Genomic DNA, 14199 nt, shown 5'->3' on the forward strand with positions numbered 1-14199 from the left:
AGCTCCTTTTCTGAAGGCACATGTTTTCTGTGCCTGCTCCACACTGTAGAGAAGGTGTTGGCAATTTTTTTTTTCTGTGAAGCCTAGATATTAAATTATTAGGCCTTCAGGGCCATAGGCTCTCAGTCACAACTACTTGACTGTGTCCTTGTGCAAAATCGGCCACAGACAATATGTAAATGAATGGTGCTTTTAATAAAAATTAAGGATACTGAAATTTGACTTGCATATGATTTCACATGACATGGAATGATTCTGTTTCAACTGCTTAAAATCTAAAAATTCTTCTTAGCTCTCAAGTCTTACAAAAACAGGCAGTGTGCCAGATTTGGCCTGCTGGCCACAGTTTGCCACACCCTGTTGTAGAGGATACTAAGTTGAGAAAACAAGGTCTTTGTTATATTAATAAGATTAATTTTCCCTTTCTTAAGCTTTTGCCTACTGTACCCCATCTGAATATGAAAACATACGGATGTAAATTCTATTAGTTTATCTTAATAAAGGATCCTTGAATAATTTCTCAACATGATCATTTGGTGAGCAATCCTGAATACCTAATATGCTGACAGAGATTTAGATTTGTGAAGAGTAAGTATCACATAGATTCTGTTTCGGATGTAGTCTGTTCTAGACACTAAATTATGAAGAAAGTATGATTAAGTATGCTTAATTTGAAAACTAAAGGGCTTATTAGTTATTCTAGGTGGTCCCCCAGTTAGAAACACAAGGACCTCAAACTGAGCATGGACACTGGAACAAAGGACACATCGTCATCTGTTGGTTGGGCAACAGCCTAAGAAGGAAATGACCCAATTGCTATCGCCCTCTTTGGCTCCCCCTGGTCCCAAAGGCAGGATACACTCACGCCCTGGCTCTCTGCCCCTTGGAATATCCACCCCAGATGAAGCATGCCACGCCGGTGTCCTCTTTTAGACCACAGAAGGACCTCTAAGCACCTTCTTTAGTGGAGAAGGAGCCAAGTGCAGCAGCCAGCTGTCCCTTTTCCCTAGTGGACACACCTACTCGGACCCACTCAGCAAGGTGATCCCTAGTGGACACATCTACTCAGACCCACTCAGCAAGGTGATCCCTAGTGGACACATCTACTCAGACCCACTCAGCAAGGTGAGGCCTAATTGGTATTGCCTTACCTGCCTTCTCTTGCTTTACCCGGAGGCAAAGTGCGACATGTCAGGACTCAAAACTTTTTTTGACAGGAATTGTTAACCAGTATGAACTTTCTCTGATTCATATAGACAAATTAATAAACGTGCTCAATACCTAAAATATTTAATATTTAGTATTCTCTATTGTTGTGGGGTGTAACTACAACAATATCCTTTTGGTCATTCTCTATGTATCAATAAATTAAAATAATAACATTTATTTTTAAATTTTCTTTTTTTGAACGTTTATTTATTTTTGGGACAGAGAGACAGAGCATGAACGGGGGAGGGGCAGAGAGAGAGGGAGGCACAGAATCGGAAACAGGCTCCAGGCTCTGAGCCATCAGCCCAGAGCCTGACGCAGGGCTCGAACTCACGGACTGCAAGATCGTGACCTGGCTGAAGTCGGACGCTTAACCGACTGCGCCACCCAGGCACCCCTACATTTATTTATTTTAGTTAAAAGTATCTGTAGAGGGAGGAGGTGGGGGTGGGTGAAATAGGTGATGAGCACCAGGTGATGTATGGGACTGCTGAAGCCCTATATTGTACACCTGAAACTAAAAAAACACTGCAGTTAAATAAAGTAACATTTTCTTTTCATTAAAAAAAAAGTTCAGATCCACTGAGGTTTAGTAATAATTTAATTTAGGAAAAAAACTGGTTCTAAAAGAACATGGCAAATTACAAAACTATTGGCATAAACTCATTTATTTGTTCATTTGTTCATTCATTTGCTATGTGTGGATGGTCTACTATATGCCAGATGTCAAGGCCAGTGGGGGTACAGGAAAACTAGGATGTAGTCTTGGCCCTCAAGAAGCTTATACTCTAGAAGTGAGACACATAAGCCAGAGCCCCAGTGTGAACTGGGTAGTGACTTATTGGGATCAGCACAGGGGCCTCTGGGAGCAAGCAGGGGGCATCGAAGTCGGACTGTGTGCCTCGGTATCCACTGTATAAAACCTCTCGAAGTCCCCATAAAAATTGGGGGAAAATTATTTCTACTTTAAAAGAGAACTTACTCTATAATTATTCTGTTTTGAAACCTAGAGTCTGAAGAGTAATTATCCAACCAAATTTGAAGATCCTATAATAGTTCCTCTTCAAGAATTTGCATGGGATCAATATCTACAGGAGAAAAAAAGGGTAAAGGATATTCGGGATATGGGAAATGAGCAAAGTTTTGCCTAAATTATTTGCGCATTGTTTGGGAAAAACTGAAGCAGTAATTTTAGAGCAACTAGATTTGATTTCTCTAAATCGTACACTTTCCCTAAATCATTTCAATCATTGTACTGGGCTGATTGTAAGAGAAAGCAAAACATTCACAGGATTTTCTTTTTAAAGACAGGTGATAGAGGTGAGTTTTAAACTCTCAATGCTGCTATTTACCCCCGCTGATGGTTAGCCTCCTTCCCAGCGCTTCACATATTCACACTTCCCGTGACACCTTGGCACTCTTGGCCCTTCCGTGGAAGGTTTTGGTGGTGGACAGCACAGACACAGCCGAGGGCTGGTGTGGGGCTGTGGCCTACGGGAGCTCCGATGACAGGCACCAGGACCCCACAGGGCAGCCTTGTCCTAATTCAAGCTTTCTTCTCTGCATTCTCCCCACTAACAGCACCCTTGGAGAACCTCAGGCCCCAGGGCTAACAGGCTTTGTCCGGGGACAGCAGTTTCCTCCTGGGTGCCAACACTGATCATCTGGTAATGCTGCCTGGAACACGTGACACGAAGGGTTCCAAGGTGGTAGGTGGCCCAGCAATACGTCATGTTGGAGCAAGCCTGGAATGGGGCACACTTCTTGCTTGCCATCCCCGCCTGGTCTCCCTGCCCCACTCCATCTCCCCAGTGGCTGATGAAATCCCATTTCCCCTGACTAGGGCAGTTTTGATTGTTCTGTTCTTTGTTGCACAAGGATGTCCTGTGATCCTGTGGTTATCACATAGTGTTGCTTTATGGGACCACTTCACTGTGCGGTCACAGAAATGCTGCAGGACTGAGTCAAGAATACCATTTGTTAAGTCTCATGCCATTTTCATAGCCATAATACATTTTGATTGGGATTCAGATAGAATAGTAGCCAACACAGTCATATGCCAGGCACTATTCTCTTGACTTATGTATATATTAACTCCAATCCTTACAACAATTAGGGCGACCAGTGGTCCCGGTTTGCCTGGTGCTGAGGGGTTTCCTGTGATGTGGGAATTCAGTGCTAAAGCTGGGACAGTCCTAGACAAACTGGGACAGCTGGTCAGGACACTTAGTCACCTTAACATAAAACAATTATGTTGTTAAATTTCTATCACCAAACTACCTACACTGCCTACCAGTATTATGCTCTCCACCTACAGGAAAGCCATGATCTCATGCTCTGTAGAGTCCCACTGTATTCTTATAGAGTCCCACTGTATTCTTAAAGATAGGTGTGGATTTCATTCCATAGTTTCCCTCCATTTTAGCCTGGGTTACTAACCTTGGGATGTTTTGTGTTCTCTTCCTCCAGCTTTTCTCACGAGGCCTGAATGAGGCTTTCTCCATACTCACTGCTGCTTCTTTCCACCTATTCTTTATTGCCTATCCTTCCTTCCTCCCATCTCCACCCTCATCTCTTGGGTACTTGTCACCTTAACCTTCTGTTGTTTCAGGCCAGTTTTTGTCCTTCAATGTAAGCATTATGCTTTGGGTCATATGTAGTACTTAGCACACTTGAGGTTAGGTCTGAGCTGGAATTAATGCTTCAGCAGAATGTAATGCCACCCTTGAGTGATGGCTTCTGGGCCCTTGGAAAGCCCTTTCTCTCCCCTCCAAAAAAAGGCAGCATCTTATATCTCTGTGCTGGAAAGCCGCAGAAACCACTGGGTCCAGCCCACTGACTTGAAGCAGGTGAGGAGGCCTCCTCGTGTACAGAAAACACACAAAGACAAGGCATCTGCACCCCCAGCCTCTCAGTAAAGTGCTTCTTCTACTGCCTTACTCCCACCAGGCTAACTAAATATCCACATTAGCCAAATAGCCATACCCAGGCTAAATAAATATCCCTTTTTAAAGTTCTGCATTCTATAATATGTGATAACACTGATAAATCTAAACAGTTTAGGGACTCCTGACCTACAGGCTCTATGAGTAATTTATAGTTCAGCATGAACAAGTTTATTCTTTTCCTCAAACCAGGTTTTGATATGGGTGCAGGAATAGGATATGAAATCTGGGAGAAGACGTGGGAGTGCAGCAAATTGGCAAGCTGAAGCAAGCTGTTCCCCCAAACAGCATTTCCCCAAGTGTGGTCTCCAGACCAGCAACGTCAGCATCTCCTGGGATGCCGTTAGACATGCAAATTCTAGGGCCCCATTCCAGATTCAGATACTTTGGATGGGGCTCAGGAATCTGTAATTCTGCTTGACTGTTAAAATTTGAGAAAACCTGTCCCAAATTATTTATGCTTTTCCCAGGACTGGCCCTGGGTAATAATAAACCAGATCTCTTCAGAGGGAGCATTACTCAGTGGCCACACACTGGAATTTAGGAGGTTGACCATTAGTGTGCGGATGAACACACGAATGCGCTTCATTTTAAGGGGCTTAGCACTTCAAAGTGTTGGCAAAGGTGGGCTCTCTCCCTCAGTGCCCCTGGGGTGCACCAGAAATCCCCCCAGGAGGCATTTCCTCACCCTGACCCCTCTCCCTCAAAAAAGCATTCTTTTCATCCTTGATACTGAAAATCATGTATTACTCAGAGCTCCAAGCCTTTCCAAGTATACACACAGTAAAATGTACTTCACAAATGAAGCCAGAGACTGCATTTTGTTTTCAAGTTAACATAACAAGTATGCTATGCACATAGATTTTTATTACCAGATAACAATCTACCTTCTATGCATGTACCATTTAAAACAAATTTTTTTAAAGTTTATATATTTTGAGAGAGAAAGAGAGCTGGTAAGGGGCAGAGAGAGAATTCCAATCAGGCTCCATGCTGTCAGTGCAGAGCCTGGTGCAGGGCTTGAACTCACGAACTGTGAGATCATGACCTGAGCCAAAATTAAGAATAGGATGCTTAACCAACTGAGCCACCCAAGTGCTGTTAAATTTTTTTTTTTAACTGTACCATTTTTAACACTACTTTTAGGCCATTTTTTTTGCTTTCAGTGATGTCAGATTTTTAAAAATGTTCTTAAGTTCTATTTGAGAACAAAATTCTAAAAGATGGCAAAAAAATTATTTTTTTAAAGATTAGGCTATAGAGTCAATCCCAAGCTCTGGCTTATGGGTTCAGCAAGGTTGGTTGCCTCCCCTCCCCCTCTGCCAATACAGCTTTTTATCCTTTTTCTTTATAGGAACTCAAGAATGAGATCTGGGAGTATTCTTCCTACGTGATGTGTTTTGTTAATGATCAGTTCCTGGGTGATGCATTTGATCTTCAGAAATGGGCTCACAAGATGTGGGATGTAGTTGATTTTAAGCCCCCTGCACTTTATGAGGCACTTACTGTGGATTACTCTGCTAAATTCTTAAGAGACACCAAGGCAAGTTACACTAATTTTTAAAGAAAAATAGTGGAATCTTTGACCATTTATATTGATTCAGCACTAATTACTGATATCCTAACGAAGGAATATAAACAGTAGGAGACTAGGTTTTAAGTTCTCAATGACCTCTAATCCAACTGCAAAGGATTATATATAATATTACAGGGTTTGGCTCAGCGGTGTGTAAAGCAAGCATATCTTACAGCATGCAAACTGCAGGGAGTGCGGGGGAAGCATCCCTGTTCAAACATTTCTATTCCGCATTAGAGATTTATATGCGTTGATTATCCATTTTAAAACATAAGACACCTCCCCCCGCTTCAGAGAAGGTAGAGCTTACCATCCATTCACACTTAGTATGAAAAAATTTAATTAGTACCTTCTAACACCTGAGAGGTACTGCACTAACAGAAGGGGAAGTTTGAGAAGAAAGGTGACATTTTAAAGCATGACAAGTTGGCAAGAGCTGGACCAGGCAGGCTATGGCCCTAGGGGGGTTTCCAATGGCAAAGGACAGTCATGAAACTTAAGGTCCAGGAGAGTGAGAGACAGACATCAGGGTGGAATGACAACAGAGGTGAAAGCACTTGGTAATTTTGCTCAGAAACTCTGTTATAGCAACAAGCACCACATGCTGAAGATCATTTCATGCTCATAGATGCCTGTGCCCACAGAAAGGCCCAGTGCTAGGATTTTACAGTGCCAAGCTGTAAAAAGGCAAAGACCTTGTTTTGTTTATCCTCACTTAACTGTACTGCCTCAAACACAATCTGAAACATAGTATAAGCTCAGGGAATGTCTGGCTGAACAAACAATGCACTTGGAAAATACTAGAAACTGCGGGTTATGGGAAGGAATTTAATGCTCACAGCAGGACAAGGGTCCCAAAGGACAAGGTTCTAAAAGTGCATGGTATATTCAGGGAATGGCAGGGGACAGCAAGGAGGCCTGATTAATAGGAAATGAGGCTGGGAAAATGAGAGTATCAGTCACCAACAATACCAAACTACTTTGATTAACTTAAGGGAAAAAAAGGTATGCCTTGAAAGGATATTGGTAACCTCACAATTGGCAGGAAAGCCAGAGGTTTTGGGAAACAACAGGAAAACGTGGCCTGAGTCTCATCCCAGAAATGTGCAACTTGGATGCAGCTGCATCCCGACTGGCCCTGGGTTCACACTGCCACCTTCATGGAGAATTACTTCTCAACTGCTGTCTTTGCATCACTCCCTGAGATCCAAGGCCCCAGGCAGGAGCACCTGACTAATCCAGCCCAGATCATATCCCCATAGCTCAGCTCTCACAGAGTGAGGAGAGGGAGAATCTGGCCCCTTCAGTGTCTTTAGGGCATAGTGGGTCCCTGTAAGACATTCCCTAAATAGGAAAGGTATTTAAATGTTTAAAAGGAAAAAAACAAAAACATCCACTAAAGAAAGGTTGAACTTACTGTCCATTCTGAACTAAGGAGTTAGATTTTTTCCTAGAAGAAAGTTGAGCCAACAGAACTTTTCATAAAGAGTATGACATAATCTTTGCTTTTTAAGAAAAAATTTTAGGGCAAAAATGGGGCGGAATGGGGAAAGCTTGGTGGCAGGTTGGCCACTTGGAACACTGCTATAGTAATGCGTGCTAGAGATAATAACAGCCTGAATTAACGGCAGTGAGGAAGGAGGACCTAGATTCCAGAGAAAATCCTTAAATTTTTTGTGCAGAGGTGAGCTTTTTCATGCTGCAGGGACTTGTTTAGTTCTGGGTTGGAATGATATAGGAGACAATTATGTTTGCATGTTTGGCTGCTAGGTGACATTACCTGGTAGTGTGCTCATTTGCTCTTTCATTAGAATTTTCAGAATTATCTACTCTTGACAACTGCATAAAGATAATATAGTGACACAGAGGGAAGTTTAGTGATGCCTGAATGGACTTACGCATTTCATCAATCAATCGTAATTTCCAATATATCATCTTTTCTCCCAAGCCCATGAAGTTTGCTATATTATGCCTCATAATAAAGTTATAATATTCTTTTATAACTCAGAAATTGTAGTACAGAAGCTGGGAGGCACAAAAAACTTAAAATTATAATTGCTATGGATGTAATACTTCATTCCTGGATGCCAGATAGCACAATATTAATGCAGTCTTTTAATTAAAAAAAAAGGTTAAAATGACATAAAGTAGTGACAGTGATATCCTAAAAACTGATTTCATCTATGTTTCCTAGACTCTTAAGAAATAGGGTAGGGTAAGTTATGTAGCTTGTTAAATCAGGTGGCATTTTTGTGCATGAGAATGGTGCCCAAGATCTAGAATGTATCCACTAGATGTGCTCTGCTCTGCAAATTAATGCTACCACGATGGAGACTGGTGTTTTCATTTTAGATGCTCTGTTGTAGAGCTAGACGAGGTCACACAAATGTTAGCTGTCTCTACCAGAAAGGATGTCAATTGAAAATAAGAGCTGGGGGCATCTGGGAACATAAGGACAGGACTGAAATAACGCCAAAGAAAGCACAGCATATTCTCTTCCCTTCCTCTCATAACCATACCTCCTATGTATATGGTGCCTCTGTTTTCCCACTCAGAAAGGATGTGTTCTGGCTTTGGTTAGCTAATCTGGGCTGACTCTGGAAATCCAGAACATACAGTAACCAAATCCATGGCAATCACATTGGATGTTTCCCAAAATTACTCAGAATAGAAAATTCCCAGTCTGTTTCTTTTTCCAAAGGGACCAACTAGTGTTCCTTCCTCCACCTAGTTTACACAGTAGGGGATATCTAGGCTACATGTTCTCAGTCTGGTGTGACAGGTTAATGTGACACAAAGCTTCCCTACCAAAGGGTTTTAACAAGTGTATTATTTAGGTTGTAAAGATTTGATGTAATCAAATGAAACAAACTTCTAAAAAAAAAAAAAAAGAAACTTTTTTGAGTCATTCTTTTAACTTTGCTGTTACCTTTCTACTGTTAATGCTTTTGAAATCTTATCACTGAAAGCATTATTTTGTGGTATTTTTGGTCATTTCTAAAACTTTCTTCCAAGACATTGACCTGCATTATCTTTTTCTCCCTAATTTTAATAGCATAGTTTTGTGTTCTTGGACATTTCTATTGATTTTCATCCAATTGGAAAGTTGGTTTTTGAGGTAAGAGGTTTTTTTGTTGTTCTTTCTTTATTTTTGTTGTTGATTTTTTAATAAGTGGGGGATGGATGTAGGAATCTGTCACTGTCAAAATATTAAATATTTAATCTTTGAAACCTTGTATCTTTATTTGTAGCTATACTATGATGCATGTCCCAAAACATGTAGAAACTTTCAGGTCTTGTGCACAGGAAAAGCAGGGTATTCTCAGCGTGGCATCAAGCTACATTACATGGGTTCAATTTTTCATCGAATAGTACAGAATGGTTGGATACAAGGAGGAGGTAAGTTTAAAATCTTAAATGCAATTTAATTGCAATGTGAAATCAGAATGTCTAAAGTTGTGTTTACCTACCTTTGTGAAATGCATATAGAATTAGATATATTTAATATTAGACATTGTATATATTGAAAGGGTATTTTATTGGCCAAATGATTAAGATATTCTTTTTAAAAATGCCCCAAGTTTTGAAATAAACCAATCTAAAGTTTTGTCACCCAGAATATTCCAAATTAAAAGGGTTAAGGTTAAGCTCTTGATTTTGGCTCAGGTCATCATCTCATGGGTTCATGAGTTTGAGCCCCACATCAGGCTCCTCGCTGGCAGTGTGGAGCCTGCTTGGGATTCTCTCTCTCTCTGCCCTTCCCCAACTTGCACATGCATGTGCATGTGAGTATTCTCTCTCAAAATAAATACACTTAGAAAAAAGTGGTATAAGAAAAATAACATTTTTAAAAAATATTTTTTTTTATTTTGAGAGAGAGAGAGAGAGAGAGAGAGAGAGAGAGAGAGAGAGAGAAGGAGAGGCAGGGAGAGAGGAAGAGAATCCCAAGCAGGCTCCGCACTGTCAGCTCAGAGCCCAACACAGGACTCGATCTCTGGAACCACAAGATCATGACCTGAGTGGAAATCAAGAGTCAGAGGCTTAACCAAGGGAGCCACCCAGGTGCCCCAGGAAGAGAACATTTCTAAAATCAAAATATAGGGAGGCCTGGCTGGCTCAGTCATAGAGCATGCAACTCTTGATCTCAGGGTCATGAGTTCAAGCCCCACACTACCCAGTGGGGCCTACTTAAAAAATCAAAATATAATTTTATTTTTTTTTTAATTTTTTTTTTTTAACGTTTATTTATTTTTGAGACAGAGAGAGACAGAGCATGAACGGGGGAGAGTCAGAGAGAGAGGGAGACACAGAATCTGAAACAGGCTCCAGGCTCTGAGCTGTCAGCACAGAGCCCGACGCGGGGCTTGAACTCACGGACCGCGAGATCATGACCTGAGCTGAAGTCAGACGCTTAACCGACTGAGCCACCCAGGCACCCCCAAAAAATCAAAATATAATTTTAAATGCTCACCTAAATTAATAGGAGTACTTAGAAAATACAGTGATTTTAAAAGACATTCTAAAGGTAGGAATTTGAAAAAAGAAAGGAAAACAAATTTTTTCTTATCAAAAATGTTATGTTGTTACAAAGTCAAATTAAGAGTGAAAGCATTTTGGTCTCCATTTTTGCTTTCTTTTCAGATCAATCCTTTGACTTCACACAGACTAGGTTTCTGACTAACAGCACAAAATTAAATTTTCGAGGACTTTTGGGAGGTATCCTTTTGGGAACAATCAGGCAGCAATTTAAAAATAATTGGCTTAGTGTGTAAGGAGATTTGCTTGAATTTGATGAAATACGCAGAGGCTTAAATTAATAATGTTTATTTTTCTACAATCTGGAACATTCTGAGACTGATGAGAAAAATTTAGATTTAATCCAAGCATTCGTAGGTAAATCAACTATTTTCCCTCAGTTTCTCTATAATGAAATCACATCACCCATATTGTTATCTAACCTCATTATTTTCCCTCCTTCTCTGCCTCTCTCCCCTCCCTCCCTCCTTCCCTCCCTCCCTCCCTCCCTCCCTCTCTCTCCCTATCTATCTATCTATGGTATATACCTTCCTATGTCAGTAAACATAAACATATACAGTTTTTAGGGTCTACCTAAGTTTTCATCATATTGTTATACCAACTTATAGTTGGCCCTTGAACAGTAAGGGGTTTGAACTGTAGGGGTCCACTTAAACACAGATTTTTTTTACAGCACAGTGCTATAAATATATTTTCTCTTCCCTATGATTTTCTTAACATTTTGTATCCTCTAACTCACTTTATTATAAGAATACAGCATATAACACATATAACACACAAAATATATGTTAATTGTCTGCTTACATTATGAGCAAGGCTTCCAGTCAACGGTAGACTATTAATAGTTAAGTGGGTCTTAATATCTGGGTCTCCTGAAACTTAATTTAGTGTTGCCTATTATGTGCTGGGCTCTCAGATGCTATGTTCTTTGTTGTTTTATTTTTGGGTTGTGGTTAGAGGTGCCCCCTCCCGCTCCCGAGCCCCAGAGCAAGATTTGGGAAATGTAGGTCATGTTACTTGTTTGTTTACTTATTTGAAATACAATTTCCAAATAGTAAAATGCACAGATCATGATTTCAAATAATGAGGCAGCAATGTTAAGGACGTTTGGAAACAAATGCTGATTTACTAGATTCAAATCCACCTGATACATACAAGTTGTGTACCACTTGGTACTTAGGCACTTAGCATCTCTGAATCAGTTTCTTAATCATAAAATGGGGAAAACTATAATATCACAGGATGTGGTGAGGATTCAGTGACATGGTATATCGGGAGTACCAACCTCTATAAACGTTGTCCTTTCACATATCGGATACCCAGAGGGCTGTGCAGAGAATTTTGGAATATGGGAGCTAAATGTGGTTTTATGCTGTGCCTAAGCATGCTTCCCGATGCTACAGCTTGCCCGATGGGACCAGCAGGGCCTACATGGTCTGCACTGCCCCCAGCCTCATCCCATCCTCTGACATCTCCCCTGGCTCTGCTCCACACACTGGCCTCCTTGCTGTTTCTTAAGCACATCAAGGATACTTGTGCCTGAGGTCTTCTGCTGTTTCTTCTGCCTGGGACACAGCCCACCCAACTATGCCTCCAGATGGCCCCTTGCTTCAATTTCCTGTTTCGGATTTTTGCCCAGACTTCATCTCAGCAAGGACTTACCTGACCATCCTATTTAGAATGGCCACTTTCCTATCCACACAGGTCTCTGCACCCCCTTCCCTGCTGCTCTCCTAGCCTCTTTTTATGTTTTTTTAATCTTTATTTATTTTTGAGAGAGACAGTGGGGGAGGGGCAGAGAGAAAGGGTGACAGAGGATCCAAAGAGGGCTCTGAGCTGTCAGTGCAGACCCCGATATAGGGCTCTAACCCACAAACCGTGAGACCTTGACCTGAGCCAAGTCAGATGCTTAACCAATTGAGCCACTCAGGCGCCCCTTATTTTTATTTTTACAATCAAGTATTTTATTTTTTCTTCATAGCACTTTTCATCACTGGACATACTACTACATATTTCCTAGACAATTTGTTTAGTGTCTGTTTATCTTCACTAGACTATAAGTAAGTTCCATAAGGTCAGAGGATTTTATCTATTTTGTTCGCTGTTCTATCCCTGGGTTCCAGATTGGGGCCTGGTATACTATATATAGGTGCTTAAAAAATATCTGTTGAAAGACTGAATGAATAAATGAGTAGATAAACTGGAAGCATACATTCTATTCATTTCTAAAGTACAAAGTGAGAGAAGATATCAGTTGTGAAGCCACTTTGAGGGAGATTCTCTGTGGCTCCCATAAGGCCCCCTGTCTTCCGAAGGAGCTCTTGAGATATAGTTTAATACATTTTATCATCACAGTCATCATCATCATATTAAATATAATGATGGAGAAGATGATGATAATGAGAAAATGCACCCCATTAGCATGCAAGGCTGCACAATAATGGCCACTGATGAATGAGCAGGATGCTCTGCCAGGCAGTGCACTAAGTGCTATGAGTAGAACATGTATTTGTTTAGTCCTCAGAATTAACTGGGAGGCACTTACCATTATTCCTGTCTACACAGATGACGAAACAGGCTTGGAAAAGGTAACTAACATCAAGATTTAAATCAAAATCATCTGATTTTATTTATTTCTTTTTTCTTTTTGAGAGAGAGAGAGAGAGAGAGAGAGAGAGAGAGAGAGCGCGCAAGTGGGAGGGGCAGAGAGAGAGGGAGACAAAGAATCCCAGACAGGCTCCACGATGTCAGCATGGAGCCCAACGTGGGGTTTGATCTCATGACCAGGATCATGACCTGAGCTGAAATCAAGAGTCAGATGCTTTGCTTAAACTGACTGAGCCATCCAGGAGCCCCATCATCTGATTTTAAAGTTTACTTTGGCCCCTCCCCCGTTCATGCTTTGTCTCTCTCTGCCTCAAAATAAATAAACGTTAAAAAAATAAATAAATAAATAAATAAAATAAAATAAAATAAAATAAAATAAAATAAAGTTTACTTTGAATCACTACTCTGCATTGCTGAATTTTTTGTCAGAAGTACAGAAATAACATAAGATATATAAGGCTGAATTCAAGTATTGACTAAAGTGGTGTCAATATAAAATATTTACCTGGGAGATGTGAAGAAAAGGGCAAGAGGAATGGGCAAAGGATGTTCAAGTGAGATTAGTAAGGGTGGGGAACCACACGCAGATTTGTCTGAGCGAAGCAAACTCTAAGATCTGAAGGAATTGGTGCTGGGGGACCCTCAACCTCTCCATTTCTGGATTTAGCCTTCAGCCACTGCAGAGATACTCTCAGAGATACCTGAGAGGTACTGAGGGCTCTGGAGTGAATCATGAGGGGTGTATCAGACGGAGGAAAGTTGAAGACTTCAGGCTTAATGTGAACTTCTGGGCCCATTTTGTGAATGTAATTTAAATGCTGCATGCCTGTACTGAATAAATTATCTCCATATGCTTGCTGTTGCATCTGATTGTTAAAAAAACAGCACGCTTTTATATAGGTAAATCACTCACACTGAGTTAAAATGGCACAGTCTTTCAACAGATACGTATTGTACACTGTACTCAAGGAGGGTGAATGAGAGAGGGGAAGAAGTAAAGAGGGGCTGATGGGGGAGCTGGATATGCAGAGCTCAGAGAGCTTTATTTCCACCAAGAGTCTGATATTTGCATTAGTCAGCTTTGTTTCCCTTTTAGTTGTAAATAGAGAAAAAGTAACTTGTGCATGGAGGATGTTTATAGCAGGAGCGCTGACTAAGGCAAAATATGTACATGGTACATATACTGCAAAATGAGACATAACAAATACTTTCAAAATACCCACTTCATTATATTATAAAGGAACTTCATTTCCAAAATACTGGCTAAATAAATGAATGATCATTCTAGGGTTCCAAGGAATGAAAATTTGAACACTGATTATTTTC

The 14199-nt window shown here is 40.8% G+C and overlaps 1 protein-coding gene across 2 annotated transcripts in view; it reads left to right on the forward strand.

The window, feature by feature from the left end:
- The window catches only part of PPIL6 (peptidylprolyl isomerase like 6), a 31984-nt gene that overhangs the window by 2075 nt on the left and 15710 nt on the right, over positions 1–14199 (forward strand). The window contains exons 2-5 of one of the 2 annotated variants that reach the window (XM_027057127.2): positions 2220–2315; positions 5509–5697; positions 8786–8848; positions 8982–9129. In XM_027057127.2, coding sequence (XP_026912928.1) covers positions 2220–2315; positions 5509–5697; positions 8786–8848; positions 8982–9129 — 496 coding nt within the window. The remainder of the gene's footprint in view (positions 1–2219; positions 2316–5508; positions 5698–8785; positions 8849–8981; positions 9130–14199) is intronic. The other variant, XM_027057129.2, reaches the window with a different exon arrangement.

Source organism: Acinonyx jubatus, chromosome B2 (assembly GCF_027475565.1).
Source record: "Acinonyx jubatus isolate Ajub_Pintada_27869175 chromosome B2, VMU_Ajub_asm_v1.0, whole genome shotgun sequence".
Lineage (NCBI taxonomy): Eukaryota > Metazoa > Chordata > Mammalia > Carnivora > Felidae > Acinonyx > Acinonyx jubatus.